This window comes from Natator depressus, chromosome 1 (assembly GCF_965152275.1).
Source record: "Natator depressus isolate rNatDep1 chromosome 1, rNatDep2.hap1, whole genome shotgun sequence".
Classification (NCBI taxonomy): Eukaryota; Metazoa; Chordata; order Testudines; family Cheloniidae; genus Natator; species Natator depressus.
The window spans coordinates 121,718,880-121,731,050 of NC_134234.1; the positions used below are offsets into that span (position 1 = coordinate 121,718,880).

Here is a 12,171-nt window from a genome sequence, read left to right on the forward strand (position 1 = left end):
TTTGTAGAAGTCAGCAGGGTTTTTTCCTATCATATGTTTACCTTAGTGTTCTTCAGTCCTATTTTTGACTTGTTTCAGCCAGTTAACCAAAATAGGGCCTACTGGTTTGAACGATTAGTCTCACCTTTCAGCATTTTTTTTAAACAGGTACAATATTTGGTGTCCTCCAGTATAGTAGCTGATTTTAATGCAAGTGTTTATTTTTCTTAGAGGCTCAGCCACTTCATTCTTAGGCTTGTACTAACTTGGTGACTTTTTGCTTTTTATCAATTTGTTCTAGCAGCTCTTCTTTTTGAGACCATAATCTCTGACAGTACCTCATTTTATCACCAGAAAAAAAGGATAAGTATCTCCCTAATATGCTTTGTAGAGAAGGCAGATGCAAAGAAAATATTTAGCTTCAATGTCCTTCTCCTCCTTAATTGGTTCCTTTGCTCCCTGTTAGTCCATACTCACCAGTCCCCCAAGTCTTTGGTTTTTTACCCTCCTTGCTTCCCAACTTCAGTACAACCTCACTTCATATAAAGCGGTCTCTCCTAAAAAAAAAATCTCTTTGTTTAATGTCTTTGATCATTTGCTCTTCAAATTCTTTTATCCCTCATAATTCCCACTTTACCTGCTCTAATTTATAGGCTTTTCTATTGGCTTCACTTGGCCTGGATTTTCACTTTCTGACAGACACCTGTGAGGCTCACATAACCTCTTGCATCTTAACACTTAACCAAGCTAACTTTTTTCTTGCCCGTCTGCTTCTTTTTTGTTTAGAGAGTATGTGTGCCTGATGTGTCTATTATGGAATGCTTATTAATAGTCTTCATGCAAAGTCTAAGGATTTTAAGTTCTTTGCTTAACTTCAGGGTCTTTTTAACTAGGTCTCTCCTTTAAATAAGTTCCTTTTCTAAAGTTTAAATGTTTGAGTGCTAGTTTTTGTTAACATTACTCCCACAAGGATGTTCGCCATTAGTCGTTAAGCAACCACCAAAGAATTAATAATCTTTAACTACAATTCATGACAAATCCTACTATTCCCACCATCAGAATTTAGTGCAGAGAATGTAATAAAATATGATAGTTCATTTTGGGGTCAAGACAGAGTTCCAGTTCAGTTCAAGAAAAGCTCTTGATGTTGGAGAAAAGTCTCTCAAAGCAAAGTGGTTTCCCTTTACTTGGATGCTCCATAAGCAATTACAAAGATCAATTGCTATCGAAGTCAGTATTTGTTCCTGTTCACTTGAATTACAAAATTGTTCAGGGCTGGATTGATTTACTTGGATTAGCTCTTATACACCAGATGCACAGTGACCATAGCAAGCCCAGTCATCTTGGAATTTCGCTGAAATGGTCTACTGGAAAGCCAGATAAACGATCACATGTTGGTCTAAGCACTGACCAGATGGGCCTGTCAGCTGCAATGCAGCCAAGAACATGGCACTGCAGTCCCAGCAACCACCACTATTTTCTGTGCTATCCACTCTAACAATCCATAGCTGCAACACATGGTTTCTAGGATTGCACAGATGACGTCTTTGATTTGGCAACAAAGTTATTTACATAAGACTTGGCTGAGGGATAACAGTATGAGAAAAGTCATGTGTGAAAAATTTTCTGTTGTGACTACGGATAATAAAGTCTGAAACTGGCCCAAAAAAAGCACATTTCTTTCAGCATCAATTCACTATTTTGTTATGTAGAACCAGATAACTACAAACTGTCTTAGTAAAAATACTGTTTAGTCACCATTTTCATTCTGGTCTTGGGATATTCAGTGGAATTTATACAGACACAACAAAGGAACAGTATCTAGATCAGTGGTTCTCAAAGCTGGTCTGCCGCTTGTTCAGGGAAAGCCCCTGGAGGGCCGGGCCGTTTTGTTTATCCGCAGGCTCGGCCAATCGCGGCTCCTGCTGGCCACAGTTCACCGCTCCAGGCCAATGGGGGCTGTGTGGGCCGAGGGATGTGCTGGCTGCCCTTCCTGCAGCCCCCATTGGCCTGGAGCGGCGAACCGTGGCCAGCGGGAGCCGCGATCGGCCGAGCCTGTGGACGCAGCAGGTAAACAAACCGGCCCGGCCCGCCAGGGGCTTTCCCTGAACAAGCGGCGGACCAGCTTTGAGAACCACTGATCTAGACCAGAAAACAAGCTCGTTGAAGTGAAGGTGTGACCCCTTATGGAAATAATTCTCTATTTTTCAGAATATGAACAGTGTATCTTACTTTAAGACATGTTTTAATGGTAAATGGATTATCACTGAGCTTGTAACTTCATCTGCCAACTGAGTTCCTTAACTACCAGCCTTTCCCTGTCAACACTATTTCCTTAACCAATTTGGTTTGGAAGGGATCTAGAATTACAGTAGAATTCCAGCATCACTCTTGGTGCCATAGTAACTACTCAGATGTGCCACCTGTGACCCTAAAGCTGAGCACTGGGGTCACTGTAGTTAGGCAGACTCCTCCCCACCTTGCATGCACATGTTCATGAGCTGTGACAATGGTGCTACTGTCATTGTGACTTCTGCCAACACACACGAAAACCCCAGAACAAACTCAAAGGGAAAGTTTACATGGAAGGGGAAAAAAAGTTGGCAAAAAACCACTTTTAAAAGCCCGATTGATCCTCACTTTGAGAAATTCCACACTGGGCCATAGAAAGCAGAGCAACTCTAATTCTTGGTGATATTGCCCAAGTCCAGCCTTCCCAATGCCTGAAATGGAGGGCAGGAATTCACCATAGGTGGCATGTCTAAGCATGTACAGTTACTGGGGTAACAGCCCTGAGTGCTGGTAGTACTTTAGCTATTCTGGCTCTCAATGCAGCTTGTTTTGGTGTTGGCCTATTTGTGGTTCTAAAAACTAACTGGTGGGTTGGGATTCCTGTGATACAACAGGGTGCCCTAAAGATGCACCAAAGGAATGTAATAATTACATGATACACTGCAGCAGCCTACAACAGGCCCTGTCTCCAGTTCACCGGCTTTGAAACTGATCTGGACTCCTTTCCTTTCTCAATGGGTCAGAGCCGATCAGCACCTTTCTTTGGGAGGGTTCCAATATGGGACAGTCCTGCAACCGTGGTGTGAGTCAATCTTACTCTCTTTAGTAACCCCTTGGAAGTCACACAGACTACTTGCATGAATAAGGATTATAGGACGAAATCCATGATTTCTCATCTCACAGAAGGCTTTTATTTTTACTATTTTTACAATAAAAGAACCTTTTTACTTTCTTTCCTAAGTGTGCGGTGAGGTAGAAGGGGGTCTGTAATCCAGATTTTAAGGGGAATAAAAAAAAAATTGGAAAAGCTGAAAGAGTGAAAGCCCTGCCTGTGGGAACCACACCCTTTCAGCTCACAGGAACTAAACTGATTCAGAATTATGGAAATTGTACAAAGTCCCTCATTTGCAAAGCAGCAGCATGCTGTAGCACAGAAAGAGAACACATACTTTGGGTTAGAAAGGTGAAGAAAGCCAAGCACCAGGTTAATTTTATACTGAGGAAACCAGTGTCACCTGAAGTATAGCCAGCGGCTTTCATTTATCTCTTCCACCGATGGAGCATGATCACCAACTCTGGTACAGCACAAGAATGGAATGTAAGTAACAAAAAATGTTTGTGAGCTGGTATCTTTAGCCAAGCTCAAAATAAAAACAAACCAAAAACAACAACAGAAACAAACACACAAAATAAAAATGGAATACAAAATGATAAAAAAAATCATATAAAGTAACAATGACAACACTGTATTATAAACGTTTGCTAATAACATCCCTTAGTTTGTTTACATACAATCATGTGGGGTGATAATCACATCCAGAAGCTATCACCCCCAAGAAAAGGAGATCCAACCATGTTGCCACAGAATCTTTACATGACAACAAAGTACATGTAACAATTATTTCTACCAATTATTACAAGGTGGACAAAATTACTATAAGGTGGGTGCCCAACTGGTTGAAAGACCATATTCAAAGAGAAGTTATCAATGGGTTGCTGTCAAACTGGGAGGGTGTATTTAGTGAGGTTTTGCAAGGGTCAGTCCTGGGTCTGATACTATTTGGTATTTTCATTAATGACTTGGATAATGGAGTGGAGAGTATGGCTATAAAATCTGCAGATGACACCATGCTGGGAAGGGTTACAAGCACTTCGGAGGACAGGATTAGAATTCAAAATGACTTCGACAAATTGGAGAATTGGTCTAAATTCAACAAGATGAAATTCAATAAAGGTAAGTGCAAAGTACTACACTTTGGAAGTAAAAATCAAATGTACAACTACAAAATGGGGGACAGTACTGCTGAAAAAGATCTGGGAGTTATAGTGGATCACAAATTGAATACGAGTCAACAATGTGATGCAGTTTTAAAAAATATCATTCTCGGGCGTATTAAAAGGAGTGTTGTACCGAAGTCACAGAAGGTAATCGTCCAACTCTACTCTGTGCTAGTGAGGCCTCAGCTGGAGTAGTGTCCAATTCTGGGTGCCGCACTTTAGGAAAGATGTGGACAACCTGGAGTGAGTCCAAAGGACAGCCACAAACATGAGAAAAGCTTTAGTAAATCTGACCTACAAGGAAAGATTAAAAAAACTGGGCACGTTCAATCTTGAGAAAAGACGACTGAGAGGGACTTAATAAACATCTTCAAGTATGCTAACGGCTGTGATCAATTGTTCTCCATGTCCACTGAAGGTAGGACAAGTAGTAACTGGCTTAATCTGCAGCAAGGGAGGTTTAAGTTAGATATTAGCAAAAACTTTTCAGTTAGAAGGGTAGTTAAGTTCTGGAATAGGCTTCCAAGAGAAGTCGTGGAATCTCCCTCAAAGGAGGTTTTTAAGAACAGGTTGGACAAACACCTGTCAAAGATGGTCTAGGTTTACTTTCTCCTGCTTCAGTGCAGGGGCTGGACTAGATGACCTCTCAAGGTCCCTTCCAGCCCTACATTTCTAGGATTGGCTACACATATACACATAAGATATATCTATAATATAGATTAGAGAGAGAGATTGTGTGCATATGTGTATAAGATATGGCCAATGCATATACGCACAAAAACTATATTTAAAAAAAAATTAAAGGTTGCAAAGTAGAGCATTCTAAAATTAGCATGTTCCAGAATGAAGGTTACCTTGTGCAGGTAGTGACACCTACAGTTAAGGCTGCCTGAGTCTTTCCCTTCTAAGATTCTCTTTTCAGTTGCTTATAACTGCCAGACTAACAGGCTGATATTTTCCATGGCTTATGTCTGTCTCAGCTATTTTTGGAAAATTACAACAAAACCTGTTTAGCTTTTTCCTCAGAATGAGTTTAGCGAAAAATACATTTTTACAGACGTTAAAATATCCCTCCAACCATTCTGTTGAGCAGCTCTAGGACCTCCATACTTTGGAGCAGGGACTTCAAATCTGGCAGGAGGGCACCCTGGTGTCAGGGATGTGCCTTTTGGCATCCCCCCCCCCCCCAATAACCCACCCTAATTTAACCACATTACAAGCCCCTAAAAATTCCAGTTTGCACATGCTCAGTAGACACTTCTTGGAGTTTGGCCACTAAATTTTCCTGAAGAGTCCATCTGCTCTGAGCACACTCTAGCTCTGGGATGCAGGGATGGAGCAGGATTAACTGCTCTTTCCCAGTACTGGGGGCCACAGTGGCACCAGCACAGGAACTGAGAGCAGGGAGCCCATCTCTCCAGGCAGAGCAGAGGGGAAGCAGTCTGACTTGAAGTCAGAGGGGACTAAGGCCAGATTGGGTCCTATTGGTCAAGGAGACAGGGAGCCAATGGGAGGGTAGGGAAGGGGAGACTGAGCTCAAACTCAAAATTGTGGGGGAGCGTGCGGGACTGGTTGGGCAAGGAGATTGGGAGTGGGGGAGGCGGAGATCAGATGTGGAGCCTGGGGAGGAGGCCGGGACTCGGACAGAGAAACTGGAAGAAGAGAAGACTGGGATGAGGAGCCAGGGCTTGCGAAGGGGGCTAAATAGGTTTCAACCCTGCTGATGACCCAGGTGGGTGTCAGTATGATGCCACATGATGGAATTTCTGCCTGTGCAATCTTAATTCAGACCCTTGTGCAGATTATAATTCATCTTTTAATTACATGATCACATTTTCTCCACAGGACACCTGCCTCATTCAGGGAATGGCTGGCTCATTACAAAAGCAGCTTTGCCTCTCCTGGAATTGACACCTCCTAATCTATTATTGGGAGTGGACTACATCCACCCTGATCAAATTGGCCCTGTCAACACTGGTTCTCTACTTGTGAGGTAACTCCCCTCTCTTCATGTGTCAGTATAATAATGCCTACATCTGTAATTTTCACTCCATGCACCTGACAAAGTGGGTTCTAACCCACAAAAGCTTATGCCCAAATAAATCTGTTAGTCTTTAAGGTGCCACCGGACTCCTTGCTGCCTCATTCAGTGAACTGGATGGTGCTCACTGAATGAGTTAGCTATTGAATATTTTGTTTTATTCTCGTTGGTCAGTATCTGGCCCCATGCCTCATTTACTGCACATCACTCAATTTCTCATTGCTTAAGTTTTTAAGCTCAGTTGTACTTTGGGCAATTTTACTTCCATATAGTTAAAACATTCAATAAGTCTTTGTATCTGAATAAGTTGGACAACAGGACTTCAATTAAAAATCCTGCTATTTCAATAGTAACCATGTCACTATGCATCATTTAAGTACCAAAAAATAAAAAAGTTAGTATTGGAAATCAGACCTTCTCCCCCCAGCAAGAACAGTGCTTAATTATATCTTCATCACAAGCTATTTTACAGTTCCTAAAATTCAGAAAAAAGTTTACTAATTAAAATTCATGTTTTGAAATGAATTAATTCCAGCTACTTGTAGTGACTATTCCCACCCACCTAGTTTGAAACAACGAATTCTGAACAAAAACAGGGAGGACACTAGTCTGCATTTTGCTTCAATAGCAACATTCAGTACTAAACTGGAAAAAGGAAGCAATGCCTCAATAGGTCACCCATTCCTAATGAACAATGACAGACCCGTATTTTGAGATATAAATGCAAGAGTTCCCTTTCTCTGTCAGAAGTACAAGTGAAATCTTGTCAGCCACTCTCTTGAGAGGAACTTTGACAATGCTTCTGATTTATTGGCCTGTCAGATCTCTCTGAAGTTTGTTAGCAGCTTCAGGCAAGAAAAATGTTTCTTGGCTTAAACCACCAAATGGGAGGAGACTAGATTTTTAAACTTTTTTCCCCCCACTAGATTATCCAAGCTAAACTGTATTTTCCAAACAAAAACAAACTCACTTCTCCAAGAACAAAGCCATTTACCATTCAAGTACTTAAATGTAATCTTCCAAAGACATCTATGAGATCCAAGAAACTCAAGCATCTGATATGATGGGAATGAAAAATTATTACTACTGGTGTTTAAATTTTTAACATGTTTAGTTTCCAATGGCTGAATCTAAAATGGACATAACTTCGCAAACAAGGTAAGTGTGGAAGAATTTTATTAGTTTTAGCTGGACTTTTGTTTTTTTCTCTTATAAACTCGTTATACTAATGGCTCAAGAATTAAGTTGAAGTTTAAGATTAAACACTATGTATTTTCATTTTGTCAATCTAATACAAGAATGACAAAATGAAAATACATATTGTTTAGCTGCACTTTAGCTTCATCCATTGCACATGAGTAGTGCATCATGTTCTGAAAATCCATTTTCTCTTCTAGCACCCTAGTCATATTCACACACAATGAATTGAGTTAGAGATGAAGTAGCAGTGTTGGCCCTCAAATTCTTCTGCCTTTATTGCTTCCTACTCAACCATTAACCTTATTTTCATGTGTAAACTGAAAATTAAAGGCTTAAAGTTTACCTCTGTAGAGGCAGCACTGTTGGGAGTGGAAGCCAGAAATTGCGAAATACCAATCCAACTGCAATCAATTTATTGTGTTACACTATGAAAGTGATTTAGGCCCCCACGTCCCAGATTTGTCTTCACCACAGAGTTAACTTGAGTTCTTACTTGGGCATTGTCCCTATGCTGCTTCCCATCCACACACAAAACCCTTTCATTTGAGGTTTAGCGGTGCTTTAAACTCAGGTTAGCAGGCCCAGCTGAAGGTATGGGCTAGCCGCTGGTGCCACTTTCACGCAGGCTGGTAATTCAGCCTGTATCCACACTGCATGAGGCTGATAATCCTCTAGCACCTTCCCACAATTCCCCGCCCCCCTTGTGCCCAGGACAGACAATTTTACCCACAATTCCTTGGGAAACAATCACAGAGCAGCTCATCTTACTGCAGTCCAAAGAACATGAGATGTGTCCCCAGAAGTCCTGGTGACACACACAGGTGAGTGCAGCACCAAGGACAAAACACACTAACTCAGGTGGGGCTTTGCAGTGTAGCTGCTCACACCCAGGCTAGGCCAACCTGCGTGCTCAAACCCTAGTGCTGATCACCCAGGCTAACTGTGCAGTGAGAGCATGCACTTCAGCTGAAATACCAGCTACCTCACAGGGTTTTTGTGAGGATTCATTAATCTTTATTAATGAAAGTGTAAAGTTAATAGTCAAAACGTAGCAGGATTAAAGGAAAACCACTCCGAATTTCACAGGGTACAAGTGGCCTTTTTTTATGGTTGTCTGCAACATCTGAATTACAGGTCCAGTTCATGAACTGCATCATTGCCCCCTCTCCCACTTAATCTAGTAAGTGAACAAAAAGCAATGTTCATCTTTAATCTCTTTTCTGTTAAAGTATCCTGTATAATTAAACACTTCTTAACTCTCAACCTCTCACGCTTTATTTACTGCGATCTAATTTAAAGGGCGTAAGTGCCAGGGGCACAGGCATCATCCATGTAAAGAAACAGTGAATATCCTGAATTCCATACTGCACCTCAGCTGAGCCCTATATTCCATGCTATTGCTTCTGTTTGAGATACAGACTTCCTTTAGTTCTGTCTTTATACTGCATCTTCTGATGCCTCACACCCTACCCAAAAGGATAAGAACTAGCATGTTAAACTCTTCTGAACTTCACTGGGAAGCTGTAATCTCTATCCCTCTGATAGCCTCCTATAACAAAGGGGGTATTTTACTTCTCAGTGGCTGGCACTGTATCATGACAAATGACCACTGACCAGTGTTTGAGTTTCTAACTCTTATTCAGCTGCACATGGCTGCCATCTCCTGGTTTAAGTAAGTTTAATTTTATGTGGCCTCTGGGAAGACATACTGCAGCAGTTCCAGTGAACACTGTACAGGGGTCAGTCAAATGCTGCATTTCCTAACCAGAATGCTATGAACAGATCTATATCATTATACAGATGAGAGGTTATCCATTTTGTTCTGTTCAACAAAGCCAAAAAGGTAGTGCATTTCTTTTCACTTCCAATCGGGGGTGCTGTTATGCCTCCAACACACAACTGAATACCTATAGGTACGTCAATCTGCCCTGCTGTGACATTACAGTTGTCTTTTGGAAGCTATTCCAGGAGTGGTATCACAGCACTGGTCAACTAGTGTTTTTACCTGTGCGGCTTCATGGCCTGAATTATTTATTTTGGGGAGTGGCACTTGCATGAAGAGCATAAGAAAAGAACACGGTGTTACCTACTGATAGGGCCACTTCAATAGTTTTGCTCAATCATCAACAGAGCAATCTGTCAGAACAACAATGTCCTCCCTCAAATGCCTCCAGAAATGCTCATGGCACCTCAGGTTCCTAGACTGGACCATCCAAAAAAACGTTCATCACTGCAAGAGGAGAGGTACACCTCATCCTCAAATTGCAAAAGGCAATTACAGGCCTGTGATAGGAGCAGTATTTCCAGCTGTCCCAACTAAGACCTACCCAAACACTCAAGAATGTACCCAGCTGTTCGAGTGTAACCTTCAGCCACCTGGAATGACCCCTAGGTCATCACGGTGAGGTGAGAATCTAAGGAGTTGGGGGTGGGTAATGTCTGAGCGCCTTTGCTAGCCGTAGCTACTAAAGCTAGACTGACTCCTGAGAATTTGCCTAGAAAATTCTAGAGGAAAACAAGGCAGTGTACTGGATTCTTAGAAGTGCTCAGTGCTGGCCTGTTTCTGCGCCCATTGACTGCAATGGTTCAACTTCCACTGATTTCAATGGGAGCAGTTAGGCCAGTTCCAAGTGTTGTTGGAAATCCCACGCACTCCGAGTCATCTCTTAACTAAACCTAGGAAATACAGATCAGCTGGTGGTACTGGCAATTTCCTCTCTTTGTCCAACTACAGGGGTAACCTGCTAATTTTACCTAAGACAAATTGAGACTTACGTCTGCATCTGCAGTTTTCCCTTATGCTTCCCTATACCCTACTACAGGACTTTGGATAGTGCAAATTCTGGTGAGCACACTTAGTATCGAAGGCAATCAGTACATTGTAAGGGCCACACAGCATGCGTACACTATGCCAGTTTTTCTCTTCAGCTGCCAAAACCCTAATATAGCAGGAGCATACCTGCTAAATAACCGTTGATGGATTCATGAGTCTCTAGGGCTTTTGCTTCCCATGAAAAGCAGCTTCAAAAAATATATATGCCTATAACCTCAGAGCATCTGTATATTGGCGGTTTGACTAAGTTGTTATGATTAAATACTATAACCATAGTCTGTACGTTGGCCATGTCCTCAAGCCTTTTCAAACCCTTGAATGTCCTTAGTTATAATACGGTAACCAGAATACATACAGTACAGTAAGATCCTGATTATTCGAACAGTCCAGGAAACACCAAATTTGTTTGGATAACAGCCTGTTTAGAAAGGGGCTGATCCAGCTCCCATTGAAACCATGAAAAGTCTCCCACTGAATTCAATAAGAGCAGGAGCAGGGCTACTATCAGGGGCCAATAGATGGGGGCTAGTATTAGTTCATTAGATACAGAAGTTGGGCTATAGGGGCCCTATTGTCTTCCTTGTAGGATACGAGCAATTTCCATTCAAGTCAATAGATGTTACTTGTATCCTGCTAAGGAGCTCAGGCCTCCAGGTGTTTTGGTTATTAGGCATCCTACTGTACTGCTTCGAGCAGGGGGTTGGACTAGATGACCTTCTGGGGTCCCTTCCAACCCTGATATTCTATGATTCTACTATACACTCATAGCGTCAACTAAATAAGAAGTTACTTTTGTGTCCTTGCCAATACATCTATACCCCTTAAAATCTAGAGATGCCTAACAAGCATCACACAGGTGGCTTTAGTGCATCAGCGACTAGCAGAGTACAGTATTTTTTAATTTTTTAAAGACTATAACATTGCCCAGTGTTTGGATGTGTACTGACCTAATGTTCAGCCATGACAGCATGGGCGTTGTGCCTCCACCAATAATCCAGACAGTGAAAAAGACAATAAGAAGGGTTGTTGAGAACATCATTTGATGGGAGTACGTAGCAGTGTCTCGTATGGCCAGAGCAAATGCCATGGCTCCCCTAAGACCTGCACAGAAAGAAAGGAATGAACCAGATGAACTTCGTAAGTCCCAGTGACAGTATTCACAAAAAACTTTCTTAAAAACAGTCATCCAGTCTAAAAACAAAACCCCAAGATATTGCATAGGAGCCAAAAGAAGGGACTCCCCACTGTATCAGCTTTTTAAAATAACCAAACACCATGACACCACCACCTGATCTGGCCCATTAAGATGTGCAATGTCAGCACTGCAATGCCCTGCACAAACCCTTACTCACCTCAGGCACAGGGGCTATGTTATGATAGGGAGGAGGCATGGTCAGAGTGTGCTGTGCTCCAGCTATGCTCAGCTGGCTATGGTTCCTTACAAACCAGAGTCAGCAGGCATAAGTTCAAGCAGCTCTTAGACTGTTCTAACCTATGCCATGGCTCAGGACAGAGCATATCTGCTCTGAAAATGAGGAAGCAGTAACAAGGTACCTGACAGCTTTGTTCTCTGCCACAGCATTTTCATTAACATGGTTATGAGTCCAAAGGTAATTGTATAAATAATAGAGACAAATATTTTCAGAAAATCTTGTGGAAAGAAATTGCCTGCTGACTGAAGTAAAAATACATTTTAGAAATTAAGAAGCTCCCTGCATCCAGAAAGAGCATGCAAACATTTCAATTTGTTCTCACAGCTCTAACACCAGTGTTGCTATAAAAGAGTTGCGAGCTTGGAGAATTCTGGGTAATAACATGCTTCTAAGCA

At 41.9% G+C, this 12,171-nt stretch overlaps 2 protein-coding genes across 3 annotated transcripts in view; one reads left to right on the forward strand and one right to left on the reverse strand.

Moving 5' to 3' along the window:
* Positions 1 to 12,171, forward strand: part of CHST7 (carbohydrate sulfotransferase 7) — a 225,560-nt gene that overhangs the window by 61,525 nt on the left and 151,864 nt on the right. The gene's annotated exons all lie outside the window — the stretch shown is intronic.
* SLC9A7 (solute carrier family 9 member A7) overlaps positions 1 to 12,171 on the reverse strand; it is a 122,158-nt gene that overhangs the window by 29,595 nt on the left and 80,392 nt on the right. The window contains exons 12-13 of one of the 2 annotated variants that reach the window (XM_074965874.1): positions 11,291 to 11,444; positions 3,507 to 3,566 (exon numbers count right to left, since the gene is read on the reverse strand). In XM_074965874.1, the coding sequence (XP_074821975.1) occupies positions 3,507 to 3,566; positions 11,291 to 11,444 (214 nt within the window). The remainder of the gene's footprint in view (positions 1 to 3,506; positions 3,567 to 11,290; positions 11,445 to 12,171) is intronic. The other variant, XM_074965883.1, reaches the window with a different exon arrangement.